Below are 15,350 nucleotides of genomic sequence, written 5' to 3' on the forward strand. Positions count from 1 at the left end.
ATATGGTTTACCTGAATGCATTCCTTTAACAAATATTTGTAGAGTACCTACTATGTGCTGTGAAAATCAGAGGCACTGCAGAGTTTTTGGTTGTTGTTGTTTGTTTGCTTTTTCTGAGAATAGTTTCTATTTATGTTATCACTCTATGATCTGTTTGGTGACAGTGTTGTTGCTGAAAACGTTGAAAGCCAAGTCACATTTTGTATGTGTCAAGCACCTACTTGTGTTCCTCACACTATCCTTTGGGCCAGGAACACAGGAAAATGAAGGAAGGCGCTCTACCATTGTGAGCTCCCCTGGGACTGCACCTTTATATTGGCCAAGTTCTCATAGGTAGATGAATGTAAATGGACTTCTTTCATCCGACTTGATCTTTTCTTTTTCTGACACCAGAGGCAGTGCTGCTTGGTGGTTTGGATCCCCCCTGCCTCCTCCACCCCCCATCTCATTTCCTTGCTTCCAAGTGATGTGACCTTGGGGCAAACTGACCCAAGATTTACTCTGCGGGGGCTGCTGAGACTTACATAGGGCAGGGTTAGTGCTTGGCACCCATTCTGTTGGGTCAGCACTTGTGATTGATAGTAATCGGGCCTCTGTCCTCTGCCCATCACCCCCAGGAGAAAGACCGACACCGCACAGGATTTTCACAATTCCCTTTCAAATTGTTCAGTAGTGTTTTATCTCCTGCGGAGTAAAGACCAGATTCCTTGGCAAAGCATTCATGGCCCTCTGTGAACTAACTAATCTACCCAGCTTCAGCATCCACTGAAGTTTTCCCCCAAACATCACTCCTCTCGCAAGCTCCTGGGCCTTTTGGTTTGCGTCTGCCTCGACCTCTACCAGGCAGAATCCGATTCATCCTTCATGACTTGGCTTCTGTTGTCCTGGGTTCTTCCATACTCTCCATCGCAGAGTATTTGGACTTCTTGCCTCCCCTTTCCCTCCTTGCCTCTTCTCCATGCGTGGATTCTCCCTGGGAGCCCACTCTGTGCCGTGCCCTAGGTGTGAGTGTCCAGCACTGCAGTGGCGAGCGGGACAGCCAGGCTCACAGCTCTCACAGAACTCTCAGTACCGGTGGCTAACCCCACGTTAAGCTCGACCTCACAATGCGGTATAGTTGTATAATATGTGAAGGAGACCTGAGCTAGTCCCAGGAATCTGGATGGGCCTCCTGGAGGAAACAAGTATATGGCTTAATTTTGTTCATCTTGTTTTCCCCAGTGCCTAGGGAAGATTCCAGCAGAATAAAACCCCTTACTCAAAAATATCCACTCATCCATTCCCCATTTCTCTTTATGCCTTTGCAGGCTTCAGTGTCACCATCTCTCCACAGTTTCATTTTTCTTGGCATTTTCTTTTTTCATTTCTTTTACTCCTTAAGTGTCTACTCTGCTCCCACTAAATGAAATGTGCAGTGTCTACAGTGAATGGCCCTAAGAAAGTGCTTTTACCTTCCTCCTTCCATGATTATGTTGCTCTTACTCATCTGGACATCCACCTTTTTTTTTTTCTTTCTTTTTTTTGGCCACACTGCGCGGCATGTAGGATCTTAATTCCCTGACCAGGGATCGAACCCACACCCACTGCATTGGAAGCACTGAGTCTTAACCCCTGGACTGCCAGGGAGGCCCCTGGACTTCCACCTTCTGAACCACCAATTTAGCAGTGATGATGTTGAACTTCATTGTTCAGACACAGATTGGAGCAACTGCTTCCAGAAAACTCTCATGGGAAGCATAATCCCTCCAATGGCTTGGGATGAAAATTACACAGATCTGGCCTGACCAAGCTAGAGCCATACAGGCCATTCCTCCTTCACCAGATGATGCTAAGAGCTGTTTGGGAAGGAACTGCTGGGGCGTGGCACTTAAGTTTGCATGCTGAGGAATGGTGTTTTTGTTTTTATGTTTGCAGAAAATGCCTGTGGTGTGGTCCAGGTGGTGCTCAATGGATCCATCAGTAACGCCTTTAATAGAAACAGGTACTTATTTCTTTGCATCCTATTTGTAAGGGTTAGCACAATCTCCTATTGGCTACTTCATCTTTAGAAGAACATGCTTTTCATGTTGAAGGTCAGTACTGAATCCGGGCTAAAAAAGGTAAAATGTTTGTATTCTATGGAGAGGTTTGTTTTTCTAAGTCAACACTTTTGTCTGGTTTCTCCATTGTTTAAAATCCTCCAAAAGTCCTAATGATCTTTGCACGTGTCCAGCTCCTCCTCTTGGCTTTACAACGCCTGCTATAATCTTCTCAGCTCTCTCTCCCATGACACTCCATCCTGCCCATTTTCCACCTTTGTTCACACTGCTCCCCCATATGACTTGGCCCCTCCTTCCTTCTGACTGTCTAAAGTCTAACCATCCATGAAGATCTGCCCGACTCCTCTCTCCTCCCTGGATGGTATGAATTCCAAGTCAGCAGTAAGTCTACTATTGGGAACAGCAGGAGCTCTGCTGGGCGTTTGACCTTCATTACCTCTTTGCAGACAGAGTCAGCGGTTTATTATAGTGGTTAAAAGCGGGGACTCCAGAAGTCATGACATCTTACCTATGTGACCTTAGCAGGGCCCCTGTAGTATGTATGTACCTGAGGAGGTGATGGTGATATGAAGATTAACTGGGATAATGTATGAAAAATGCTGAGCCGTGTGCCTGACAGAGAAAGTGCTGGATGAGTATCAGTTATTGTCCTCTCCTTTGTTTTTTATTTTTTTATTAATTTTTAAAAATTACTTCATTTATTTTTGACTGTGTTGGGTCTTCGTTGCTGCATGAGCTTTCCCTAGTTGCAGTGAGCGGGGGGCTACTCTTCATTGTGGTGCACGTGCTTCTCATTTCAGTGGCTTCTCTTGTTGCGGAGCACGGGCTCTAGGCATGCAGCCTTCAGTAGTAGTGGAACGCAGGCTCAGTAGTAGTGGCATGCGGGCTCAGTAGCTGTGGCTTGCGGGCTCTAGAGTGCAGGCTCAGTAGTTGTGGCACACGGGCTTTGTTGCTCCACGGCATGTAGGATCTTCCCGGACCAGGGCTCGAACCCGTGTCCCCTGCATTGGCAGGCAGATTCTTAACCACTGTGCTACTAGGGAAATCCCATATTTTAAATTAATTTTTATTACAGTATAGTTGCTTTACAATGTTGTGTTAGTTTCTGCTGTACAGCAAAGTGAATCAGTTATACATATAAATATACCCACTCTTTTTTAGATTTCCTTCCCATTTAGGTTACCACAGAGCACTGAGTAGAGTTCCCTGTGTTATACAGTAGGTTCTCATCAGTTATCTATTTTATACATAGTAGTGTATATATGTCAGTCCCAATCTCCCAGTTCGTCCCACCCCACCTTCCCCCGCTTGGTAACCATAAGTTTGTTCTCTACTTCTGTGACTTTATTTTGGCTTTGCAAATAAGTTTATCTGTACCATTTTTCTAGATTCTACATCCACTCCTTTAACCACTGACTCTGGTCACACTCATGCCTTCCTTCTCTAACCCCCTTCCGTACTTACAGTTTTTACCACGTTGATTACCTTTCCAGTCTCTCTTCTTCAGTCTTTCCCTGGATAAGTCTGATTGAGAGGAGGGAGCATATATTAATGTGCCCCAGGCACTCCACGTGCTCCAAATTAATTTTCCTTCTCTCTTCTTTTAATGTTTAATTCCACCAAGAAGCATTCATCCTTCTGTCTTCTTCTGACCCCAACCTTGTAGGCTTTTGGGTACAAGTGTTAACATTCCAGAATTTTGTAATCTGATATTAGGGTACTTGTAACAGGAGTGGTAGAGACTGATGGGGAGAGTTTAAGGCTGGGGTTAGAGCAGGACATCGGGGTCTTTCAACTATGTGCTTCTCAAACTCAGAGAGTGAGTAAGTCACTTGGCGATTGTTCGGCTGCAGGTTCTGATTCAGCAGGTGGTGGTGGGCAGAGATTCTGCCGGTCTAATGAGCTCATTACGTTGGTCTAAGGCTCACTCTTGGAATAGCAAGTACTTAAAGAATCAGCATCAATGTACAGATTAAGAATCTTCTTTTAAGAATCTTACTCATTTAGGGTCACACTGAATGAGTAAAGATGCCTGATTTTAATGCAAACCATGGATCACATCTAAAGGGTAAGCTCTAACCAATGGCACCCCACCTGCTGGCTTTCCACAGGGGCTGTCGATGCCTGAAAAATTTAGTCTGGGGTTAACAATGTTCTTTGTCTCTTCCATCTTAGCACTTTTGGACGTGTGGAAGTCCATAACTTGAATCCAATGAAGGTTCATACGCTACAGGCTTGGGTGATCCATGACCTTGGAAAATTTCCCAGGTATATGTTACTACCTTGTACCCATATATTCTCAGGGTTATTTCAGGAATCAGTCCATGAAAGAATCCACAGTCACAGAAATGCATTGAGAAAGGACTGGCTCAGGAAATGAATGGGGCCTTACTCTACATTTATCCCATTCCAACAGTCCCTTAATTTTATTTCCATGGTAGGTATCTACCTAGTTCACACCTTTGGCTCCCTTGCTGACCTGTGAGCTCTTAGAAGCTACCTCTGCTTCACCTCTTTACCCCAGGGCTTTGACCAGGGCCTGCTACCTGGAAGAAACCAAGAGACTCAGGAAATGTTTGTGAGCTCTTGTTATTTTAACACTTTCTTCTTTTTTTCCCAGTGACTCATGCTCGGGTTCCTCCATAAATGATCTGAGGTGGATTATAAAGCAAAGGAATATCAAATTTACTTGCCAGGATAACTACAGGTAATTGATGTCTTCTTGAAGAAGAAATGGCTGTCTTGTTATCCACAGGCATCTTAACTTGGGCCTTGATGGTGATCTGGGTGGTGACCTATGGTGAACTCTGCTCTTCCCCCAGCTCAGCCCAGAAGGTGTTTCCAGCCAGTTGCCTTCTGCTGTCCACCTTCCCTCCTCTTCCTCTTCCTTCCACACCTGACTCAAGCAGTTATTTTCCTGTAAACCTGACCCAAACTTTGAGGGCATCTTTCCTGTTTTCCCACATGAGAGGCCTGACCCAGAACTCCTAGCTTTCAGAGGAGTAGAAGCACGTTTTGCCATATGCAAAGGATTTATAAAATCCTTGTGACTTGGCATAATTTTGCAGGTGAGGTTTCTTTAGTTGGGTCTCAGTGTAGATGCCTAACACTTGGTAAGTTGCCAAATGGCAGTTTACCAAGCTTTATCATTTTCCAATGAAAAAATGTAAAATTAAAAAAAAAATTACTGACCAGTAATACATGTTTATTGGAGAAAAGTTTAAATTACAGATAGGTATATATTTTTAAACTCACCTGCAACTCTGTTATCAAAACTGGGACCCCTCTCCCCTCACTATTTTTAAGAAGTTGTGGCCAATACTTAATATAGACAGGGATCTTTGCTAAAAGCATCTTTGGAAATTTTCCCATATGTGATAGCTTGGAACAAGACAGATGCAGAGAGAAAACTTTTCTTAAAGAATGTAGAAGCTGAGTCTATCCACCTCATTATAAATAGCTCAGTTTCGTTTCTTTTTATGGCTGAGTAATATTCCATTGTATATATGTGCCACATCTTCTTTATCCATTCATCCGATGATGGACACTTAGGTTGTTTCCATCTCCGGACTATTGTGAATAGAGCTGCAATGAACATTTTGGTACATGTCTCTTTTTGAATTATGGTTTTCTCAGGGTATATGCCTAGTAATGGGATTGACCTAGAGTCTGTCATACAGAGTGAAGTAAGTCAGAAAGAGAAAGACAAATACCGTATGCTAACACATATATATGGAATTTAAAAAAAAATGTCATGAAGAACCTAGGGGTAAAACGGGAATAAAGACACAGACCTACTTGAGAATGGACTTGAGGATATGGGGAGGGGGAAGGGTAAGCTGTGACAAAGCGAAAGAGAGGCATGGACATATATACACTACCAAACGTAAGGTAGATAGATAGTGGGAAGCAGCCGCAGAGCACAGGGAGATCAGCTGGGTGCTTTGTGACCGCCTGGAGGGGTGGGATGGGGAGGGTGGGAGGGAGGGAGATGCATGAGGGAAGGGATGTGGGAACAGATGTATATGTATGACTGATTCACTTTGTTATAAAGCAGAAACTAATAAAAAAAATAAAAATAAAAAAGAATGTAGAAGCTGAAATGTTAGGATACTTTTCCCATCACTTCCCTATCACCTCCCTTTCCCACCAACCATGTCAGAAAAACAGAAGGACAGATTCAAAGAACATTCACTGAGGCCTTTGTCTCTCAAATGACCTGAATTCCCCGTCAGTCAGCTGGCTTCTCTCTGGAAACTGCCAGAAAATAACAGAAGCCTTATACAGCAGTTAGATGGGAAAACAAACAGAACAAAGGAACAACTATAAAAGAAACATGGCAAATATCTGACCAGGTTAAGTTACTCAAAGATACTTTGCATTGAGAAAATGGGATGCTAAAACCTAGGACAAGATTGGGAAATGTAGATGAGTCATCCCCAACACTCTTTTATCTCTTTTCTTACATTAAGCATTCCCCATTTTTTAATGAATGGCCCAAACTGCAGGCTCTGGGTAAGCTCATTCATTCTCCACCTCGGAAGAATAATTAAGCATACCTTCCCACCTGGACTTGAATAGTGGCCCACCTAGGAAGAAGTGATTTGTAAGCCAGCACCTGTCACTCAGACCACCAGCTCATGTGACCTTAAACTTGGGGATCATATTTGAAATCACTGTTGTTTTTCTCCAACCATGAGGTCATGATATACTCGGCATGCCTCCTTGAATTACCAGGAGCCCTTGTTGTGTCTGAGAGTTCTGTGGCTTTGCAAGCTGCTTGTCTCTAGGGGAGCCCAAAGTGAATGTCATGGATATAGATGTAGACTGTAGTTTAAATCACTCCATCCCAAACATACTTTCCAATTTAGCCAAATTTGTCCCGCTGTTTCAGTGTGATTTTTTTAATAAGCAAACAGAATTGTAATTACATTTACATGGATTAGACCTTCTACTGATTCTATTACCTTTTAATAAATCCCACTACTCAGAGACAAGCACGATTAACATATGGCTGTATATCCTTAAAGTCATTTTTTCCATACACACACACAGATTTTCTTTTTTTTTTTTTTCTTTTTAAAATTTTTGTCTGCATTGGGTCTTCATTGCTGTGCACGGGCTCTCTCTTTGCGTGGGCTTCTCACTGTGGTGGTTTCTCTTGTTGCAGAGCATGGGCTCTAGGCATGCGGGCTTCAGTAGTTGTGGCTCATGGGCTCTAGAGCGCAGGCTCAGTAGTTGTGGCACACGGGCTTAGTTGCTCTGTGGTGTGTAGGATGTTCCCGGACCAGGGATCAAACCCGTGTCCCCTGCATTGATGGGCGGATTCCCAACCATTGCACCACAAGGGATGTCCCCAGAATTTCTTAAGATATGTTTTAACCAGTGGAGTTAAAAGACTACTTTTTGGATTACTTTAAAAATAGCAAATAGTCAGAATGCTTTTTCTGGCTAGTGTGCCCTAGTGGCATATTAAAAAACCCTAAAGGTGCATTTCTCCTTTTATGTTACTTCAAGGTACTCTGTCTCTATCCTCAATGTGTTATCCAACATATCACAAGTGTGTCCATTTTACTGGAACATTGGATGTGGATATTTATATATTATTGGAAAGAGATTATCTTAACAGCACAATCGCTGCTCCTTTACCAAAATTGACTTCCCAATAAATGAGAAACTAATTAAGAAGTGTCTTCCTATTCTCTTCATTTACTGTAAAGCAAAGGTGGCTTCAAAAATCCTAAATAGTCCTCTAAAGATTCCTTTTCTGAAGCATTATTTCCTTAAGGAAGAAGATACTTTTCCCTCCTAGAATGTATTCATGTGGGGAATCTCAGATCACTGTATTGGTGAGGATGGCTTGACTCTCTACTTAGAGCCACTCTACCCAACTGGTCATGACAGTTGGCTAGAGATGAGCCTGAGATAGCCTATCCTAGAAATCCAGGGGTACTGGTAGCTGCTTCTAAGGCTCTCGCTTTCTTTCTTGACTCACATTTAGCAAAATCAGATTCAGCTGCAATTTAAGGAACCACTTACCCTGCTCTCCACCCCTCTCCTCCATGTGCTAACCACTCCCATTGGACCCTGTTGCTTTGTTATTTGATTTTTATGAAAGCAAGAGTCATTCACCTGCTAATACTTATCTAGGATTCTTTCTGTGCCAAGGATTGTGGTCCTTTTGCTGATGGCCGCCAGCCATCTCCCAGAGAGTCTATGACCTCTTGCTGCCTGACGCTTAGACCCAACACTTCCTCAGGAAGTTTTTGAAGAGAAAGCAAATCCTCAACAGAAAATATGGAGGTCCCTCCTCTTAGGTTGCTGCTTCTGCTGCTTCCTGACTATCAGCTGACATTCATAGCATGTATCTGTGACTTGTGTGAGCCAGACATTTTCATCTCCACATATTATCATCAAACACCAGTTATTTATTTCTATGTCTTTACAAGTGAAATGAAGCTAAATTGGGCTGTACTTTCAGTCATTCACTCTTGGACTTGACCTTTCTCCTTGTTGTCACTGCAGGAAAGAGACTTGTGTGGATGCTAAGTTGTCCATGCGTAGTTTTGTCGTTAACAAAGGGGCTTCTTTCATTGGTGAGTTGACCATAGGTGTATTGTACTGCCTCTTGATCTCCTTTTTTCCTTTCTCGTCATAGCTCTGTCAAGTTTCTTCAGTGTGTGAAAAAGCCTGAGGATTCATCTTGCAGATGAGCCAGTCTGCGTGGTTGAGGCCCTGCAGTATACATGAAAATGCACGACTCAGGCTGGTGGAAAGCTGAGGATTCAGGGGAATTCTCTGTCATAATATCAACACTGGAGATGGGAGCCTTTTTCTCTAAAGTCTTAAAATAACTTATGTTATTGGCATAGTTTTTATTTTTATTTCGATCTCCAAATAGTCAAGAAAAATTAATTATTGTATAAAATTAGAGTGTAAATTTTATATTATTTCATTTTAACTTTCATATGATGCTTTATGTTATTAATATGTTGGTAACATCCTTTCCATTGAAGAATGACCACTCTGAGCCTCTCTTATTGGCAGGTCAAGAAAAGTAAATGCCCAGACTTTTCAGAAAAGGTTACATTTCCAAATGAATGACCTTGTCTTAGGATATATTTTTGTACCCTTCCTACAGATACACTATAAATGCCATGGTTATGGGTCATGTTGGGAAAAATTTTCTGTAGGATATAAGTTATCCACATCTTGGTGCTTTACCTCTAATCCTTCCGATAGCCCTACGAGGTTGATATTATTATCCCCCATTTGTCAAATGAGAAAAAGGAATTTCAGAGAGTTTATATACTTTTCCCAAAATCATACATTTAGTTCAAGGTAGAGAATGAATTTGAACTCAGCTTTATTCAACTCCAAAATTCATGTGCTCTCTCTTTCTAGACTGATAAAACCAGATGGACAGCCCTTATGTTCTCTTCCAATAAATGCATGTTGGATTAAATTAAATACAATAGAATCTGAAATGTGATTTTCTGGATGACTTCAAAACAGATACTTTTTTTGACCTCTTCCTCTTCCTTCTCCTCCTCATTCTCAGTGTCTTATTTATGTAGGAGGCAGTTAAAATATATATATTTGTTCTTGATGTGACAATTTATTTCTCACTTGAATTTTTCTTGATTAGTCTTGCTTGGGGATTATCACTTTTACTACTCTTTCAAAGAACCAACCTTTAACTTTGTTGATTTTCTCTTTCTACTTATTTGGGTTTTGCTTTTCTCTTTATTATTAGAGATATAGATATTCCTTCTAATCTCTTTGGGTTTCTTTATTCAGCTTCTTAAGATGGAAGTTTAGATCATTGATTTTTCAGTACATTTTCTTTTCTTTTCTTTTTTTTTTTTTTTTGTGGTACGCGGACCTCTCACTGTTGTGGCCTCTCCCATTGCGGAGCACAGGCTCCGGACGCACAGGCTCAGCGGCCATGGCTCATGGGCCCAGCCACTCCATGGCATGTGGGATCTTCCCGGACCGGGGCACAAACCCGTGTCCCCTGCATCGGCAGGCAGACTCGCAAACACTGCGCCACCAGGGAAGCCCTTTCTTTTCTTATATGTACATTTTAGCACTATAAATTTTTCTCTGAGTGCTGCTTTAGCTGCAGCTCTTAAAATTTTTGCATATGTCTCTTTTCATTATCATTTAGTTAAAAATATTTTCTGATTTAATTGTTATTTCAAAATGTGTTGCTTAATTTTTAACATCTGGAGATTTTCTAGTTTTTTTGGTTAAAACATAGAGGCATTGAGTGAAAAATTAATAAGCTAATTTGAGAATCCTTCAGGAAACCCACTAGGTTTGTTGAAAACAGCATAAATTTTGGAGTCAGACATTTCTGGGTTCATATTTTGGCATCATTCTGTGATCTAGAATGAAGTACCTAACCTCTCTGAAATTCAGCTTCTTTGTCACTTAAATAAGGATTATAAACTTACCCTCATCAAAATGTGGTAAGAACTGAAAAAGATGACAAAAATTGACAGTCTAGCATAGCGTCTCATATGTAAGAAATCACTCAACAAAGGTTGGCTTCTTTCTGCCTGCCCCTGGTTGACAATCCTGTTTCCTTTAGCAGCCCTTACAACTACAGCCTGTTCTCCACTTAGGCACATCCTTGTGGGATGTAGTCTTGGCTGGACATGAGAATGGATGCTAGGGTCCAGTTCTGATTAAGGTTCAGGCTTGCCTCCTCCCAACCTGCAGAATGTCTTCAGAAATAGCTCCCTGTTAATCCACTGGGTAACCTGGCTGTTTTCTTCTCAAGACTCTGCCTTATTGTTGGGGTTGCTTGCTGAGTTCTGGATCCTTTAACGTACCTTCCTGTTCACCAGGATACCCCATGAAGTGGCTCCCTGTGTTAGGAAAATTTTGTTCTTTATGTCCCCTTTCAAAGATGAAATGGATTTAGTAAAAATCAATTTGCAAGAATCTTCCCCCAAGAAGACTCATTTAAGTGTTTAAGGTCAAAGCTGGTGGAGACCAAAGAGGACGCTGGTCCCAAGGCTTCACATGATGCTGCAGAGAGCCCTGAGGAGCCCTGGAGGTGGCTGGGGGCTGAGGTGCTATTTTCTTCTTGCAACACCTTTGTATCTTCATTACCATGATGTTTCATCCCTGCCTCCGCTCTCTCTGTAGTTCCAATTTTGCACCTTTGCCATTGACCATGCACCTCTAGTCCTAAGGACTTTCTGGCCTACATATCTAAATAGATCCTCCATATCCCTCTTCTTATAAGTGGCATCTCTACTGAATTATTGATTGCTTATGAACCTCATATTTTACTCATAAACCTGCTATGCCCTGTCTCCCCACTTTATTCTTGTTTGCTCTAGGAAATCCTCTTACTATGCCAACTTGTACCCACCATCATACTCACTCAAAGGCTGAGTATGGGAATGACCCAGAACCTAATTTCCCTTTTCCAACTCCTAAAGGCTCTCTATTTTCCTTCTGTAATGGTTTATGACTTTATAATATTTGAGGCACACTTTCAAATACAGTTCTGATACTTGAAAGGATACACATACATACATATGTGTGTATAAGTGTGTGTATGTGTACACACACTTTTGTGTTACAAGAAACACTGTCTCTCAATCCACAGTGATGCTGCATTCAGTGGGTCTTTCTTTAGCCCCATGTCACTGATTATGTTGACCTGTTTCATGCCACATCTGCATCTCTTATATACCTGGCAGACAAAGCCAAGTATATATCGAATATTTTGGCAAAACACATTCTTTCTTTGGCTTGACAGTTTTCTGTGCATTTTAGCTCTTGTTGGAAACAAGCTCAACCCAGAAGTGCACACTCCCCTATGGAAGGGATGCAGCAGGAGCCACACTGACTTACTTCCTGGCATCCCATTCCTCCTGAGAACAACTCCTAAGACTGTGACTTGAGCATCTCAGGTAGAATCTGTGTTGCACAGGATGACTCTGTTTTTGTGGGTTTTTAAAAGGCAAGTACTTATGTATATAGATAAATGTTCTGTATGGCAAATTAAAATTGTATGAAGTAAAATGTTAAAGTAAACCTAGAGTATAACTTTAAGAGACATTTTATAAATGCAATGTTAACCTAACATTTTTCTCACAGTTTTTTAAAAATAATGAAGCAATTTATTTTTACTACATGAGTCATCATTTTAATATGTGTTTTTTATCAGTCCATCAGGGAGTCAGTTGCTACCCCGAGAGGCAGTGGTTGGCTGGCCCTCAGATCACACACACAAAGCACAGAAGGGTTGGAATTGGTCCCTGACAACATTTGTCCTTGAACTTGATTCACATGGGTTCACATTGCTTTTTTCATCCTTTAATCAAAGTGCAAACAACACAAGGTAGTGGGATTAAGAGACAAGTGACCCAGTGAGCAAGTTCATTAACATCTGTGAATCTTCAGTTTGGAATATATTTATAACAGATATAAATGAGTTATATTGTAAAAATAATAAATGAGTAATAAAGGACTTTGTGGAATCATTGTTTTAACAACAATTGTGTCTGCAAATACTGCTTGACCTCACTTATATGTGGAATCTAAGAAAGTCAAATTTATATCAATAGTAACAGCAAGTAGAATGGTGGTTACCAGGGCCTGGTGGGTGGGGGAAACTGGGAGATGCTGGTCAAAGCATCTGAAGTTTGTGAAGTTTTGGTTATGAGATGAATAAGCTCTGGAGACCTAGTGTACAACATGGTGATGAAGGTTAACAATAATGTGTTGTGTATTTGAAATTTTCTAAGAGAGTAGATCCCAAGTTTTTTCACCACACACACACACACACACACGTAACTATGTGAGATGATGAATATGTTAATTAGCTTGTGATAATCATTTCATAATGTATACATATACCAAAACATCACATTGTATACCTCAAATATATATTTGTTTGTCCATCATACCTCAATGAAGCTGGGAAAAAACCTGCAACAATTATCTATGGGTTTGGAGGAAGAATTAAACAAGCTGGAGATGGACTTCCAAAGGCAACACATCCTCTCACCTATCCCACCACAAGGTCAGGTGAGTTGGGCAGCTGGAAGAGAGGATGGATCATCATCCTGGGTATGTCTCCTGAGTGGGGGAGGCGGGAATAGGTGCCCAGAGGAGTCCAAACTCACAGTCTGTTGAAGACCTGAAAACCCTCACTCATTCCTCTTTGCCCTCGGAGACATCAAAGAAGAAATAGTGCTGTTTGCTTTCCAGCAAGAATCTCAGCTTGGAGAATCACATGATGACACACCTTTTTTCTGTTAAGAAAACTCACTTGAGGGCTTCCCTGGTGGCGCAGTGGTTGAGAGTCCGCCTGCCGATGCAGGGGACAGGGGTTTGTGCCCTGGTCTGCGAAGATCCCACATGCCGCGGAGCGGCTGGGCCCGTGAGCCATGGCCGCTGAGCCTGCACGTCCGGAGCCTGTGCTCCGCAAGGGGAGAGGCCACAATGGTGAGAGGCCCGTGTACCGCAAAAAAAAAAAAAAAAAAAAACAACTCACTTGAGACCTTCCAAGAGTCTATGTGATGACATAGTGAAATTTGTGATTCTTAATAAGGGATGTAAGTGTGAAACAACATTTAAAATCTTGATACACCATGCAGACTTGCAGAGAAGAGAAAACTAACACGTGTTGTACACATGTATCAACCAGTGACTTCACCTGCAACAGCTGAATACAACTCTGGTTGGAAATACATTTTCTAGGGAATCTCAGAGGCTGACAGGTTCTCTGGGAGGGCAGGAGAACAGTTTGGAAGCCACTTAGTCAAGAGCAGCACCCCAAATGACTCCACAAACCGGTCAGGTAGAGGAGTCGTTCTTGCCCTAAGGGCACTCAGTTGTCGCTTTGTCACTGTCAGACATGGCCATTGTTGTTTCTGGGAGTAGAAATAACTGAAGTGAATGGCACATGCTGGAAGCACACGGAGCATGGCACCTGCCTCCTAGGTCTGCTAACCTCACGTTGACGGTCTTACAGATCTGTCTGATCGCTAGGGCCTGACACATGTAAAATGCTTAGAACAGAGCTCAGTTTCTCTACCTGTAAAATGGGGGTGATAATTGTGCCCATCTCTTTGGGTTGTTTAAGCTTTAAGTGAGAAAATAGATGTACAGTTCTCAGAATAGTGCATAACACATAGAGCACCATCAAGGTTAGTTTTTTTAAATTCAAAAAAATGTTAGAACCTGTTTTTATTCTGGAGGAAATCGCTTGACGAGCCTACTTGGTTTGGAAGCTGAGACCCTGTGACCCAGTGGGCAATGGAGAAGAGGGTAGGGAATGGCCCTCTTGCCAATCAGCAGGGTCAGCCACACTCTCTCTCATCCTAGGTGAGTTTTGAATCATCCTAGACGGTTAATACTTGCCCACTTGAGAGGACTGGACCAGGGATCCTCCTAAGACCTTTCACTAAGAGCTGGCTTCCATTGCAAGCTGGATATTGACAAAAGGTATCAACATGACCACTGCCCCCCAAACATCAATCTAAGAACTATAATTTTCATTCTTCAAGCCCACCCAGTGTTCAACAACCCCCGCCGTCATTGCCAATCCAAGCCCCTGCTCTCCCGGCCACCCACTACTCTGGTGGCTGTAAAGGTGGGCAGCTCTCCTTGCTAGAATAAAATCAGAAGACAAAAGTGCTGGAAGAAAAAAAATGTGCTGGAAGGACAAGTTCCCTCCCAGTGAATATTGTACTGAAAGGGCATTGGAAAAGGGTAAGACTGGGAAGAAATAAGGTAGCTAACTGGAGCCTTTCGTGCAAGAACAAATCTCCCTTTGTGAAATCTCCCAGTTCAGTTCCACAGAGCTGCCTTCCAGGGAACTTCCTGGAATGGGTAGAATAATCAGATCCAAGTTGACTGCTGGAGGGAGAAAAGCGCCTTGGGAACCACTAGGTCTCAGGTCACCCTTAGCTGCTGGGAGTCTTTGACTTTGGCCCCGGGCCACAGAAGTCACGAGCTTCTGCATGCACAGCTTGGCTCTTGTTGCGGAGCATGGGCTCTAGGTGCTCAGGCTTCAGTAGTTGCAGCACGTGGGCTCAGTATATGTGGCTCACGGGCTTCAGAGCGCAGGCTCAGTAGTTGTGGCTCACGGGCTTAGCTGTTCCGTGGCATGTGGGATCTTCCTGGACCAGGGATCAAACCTGTGTCGCCTGCATTGCCAGGTGGATTCTTAACCACTGCACCACCAGGGAAGTCCCTCTATTATTTTCTACTTTTTCTTTTTCAATGAATAGTATTCCCCAACCCCACCCCACCCCCATTTTAAAATAGGAACATAGT

The 15,350-nt window shown here is 42.5% G+C and overlaps 1 protein-coding gene across 1 annotated transcript in view; it reads left to right on the forward strand.

The window, feature by feature from the left end:
- The window catches only part of CD38 (CD38 molecule), a gene marked incomplete at its 5' end in the record, with an annotated part of 37,633 nt that extends 28,446 nt beyond the window's left edge, over nt 1-9,187 (forward strand). Inside the window, 4 exons of the mRNA XM_082603801.1 lie at nt 1,915-1,981; nt 4,215-4,307; nt 4,660-4,746; nt 8,698-9,187. Coding sequence (XP_082459927.1) covers nt 1,915-1,981; nt 4,215-4,307; nt 4,660-4,746; nt 8,698-8,752 — 302 coding nt within the window. The 3' untranslated portion in view covers nt 8,753-9,187. The remainder of the gene's footprint in view (nt 1-1,914; nt 1,982-4,214; nt 4,308-4,659; nt 4,747-8,697) is intronic.
- Nucleotides 9,188-15,350: the final 6,163 nt, after the last annotated feature.

This window comes from Mesoplodon mirus (genome assembly GCF_964341445.2).
Source record: "Mesoplodon mirus genome assembly, chromosome: 2".
Taxonomy (NCBI): domain Eukaryota; kingdom Metazoa; phylum Chordata; class Mammalia; order Artiodactyla; family Ziphiidae; genus Mesoplodon; species Mesoplodon mirus.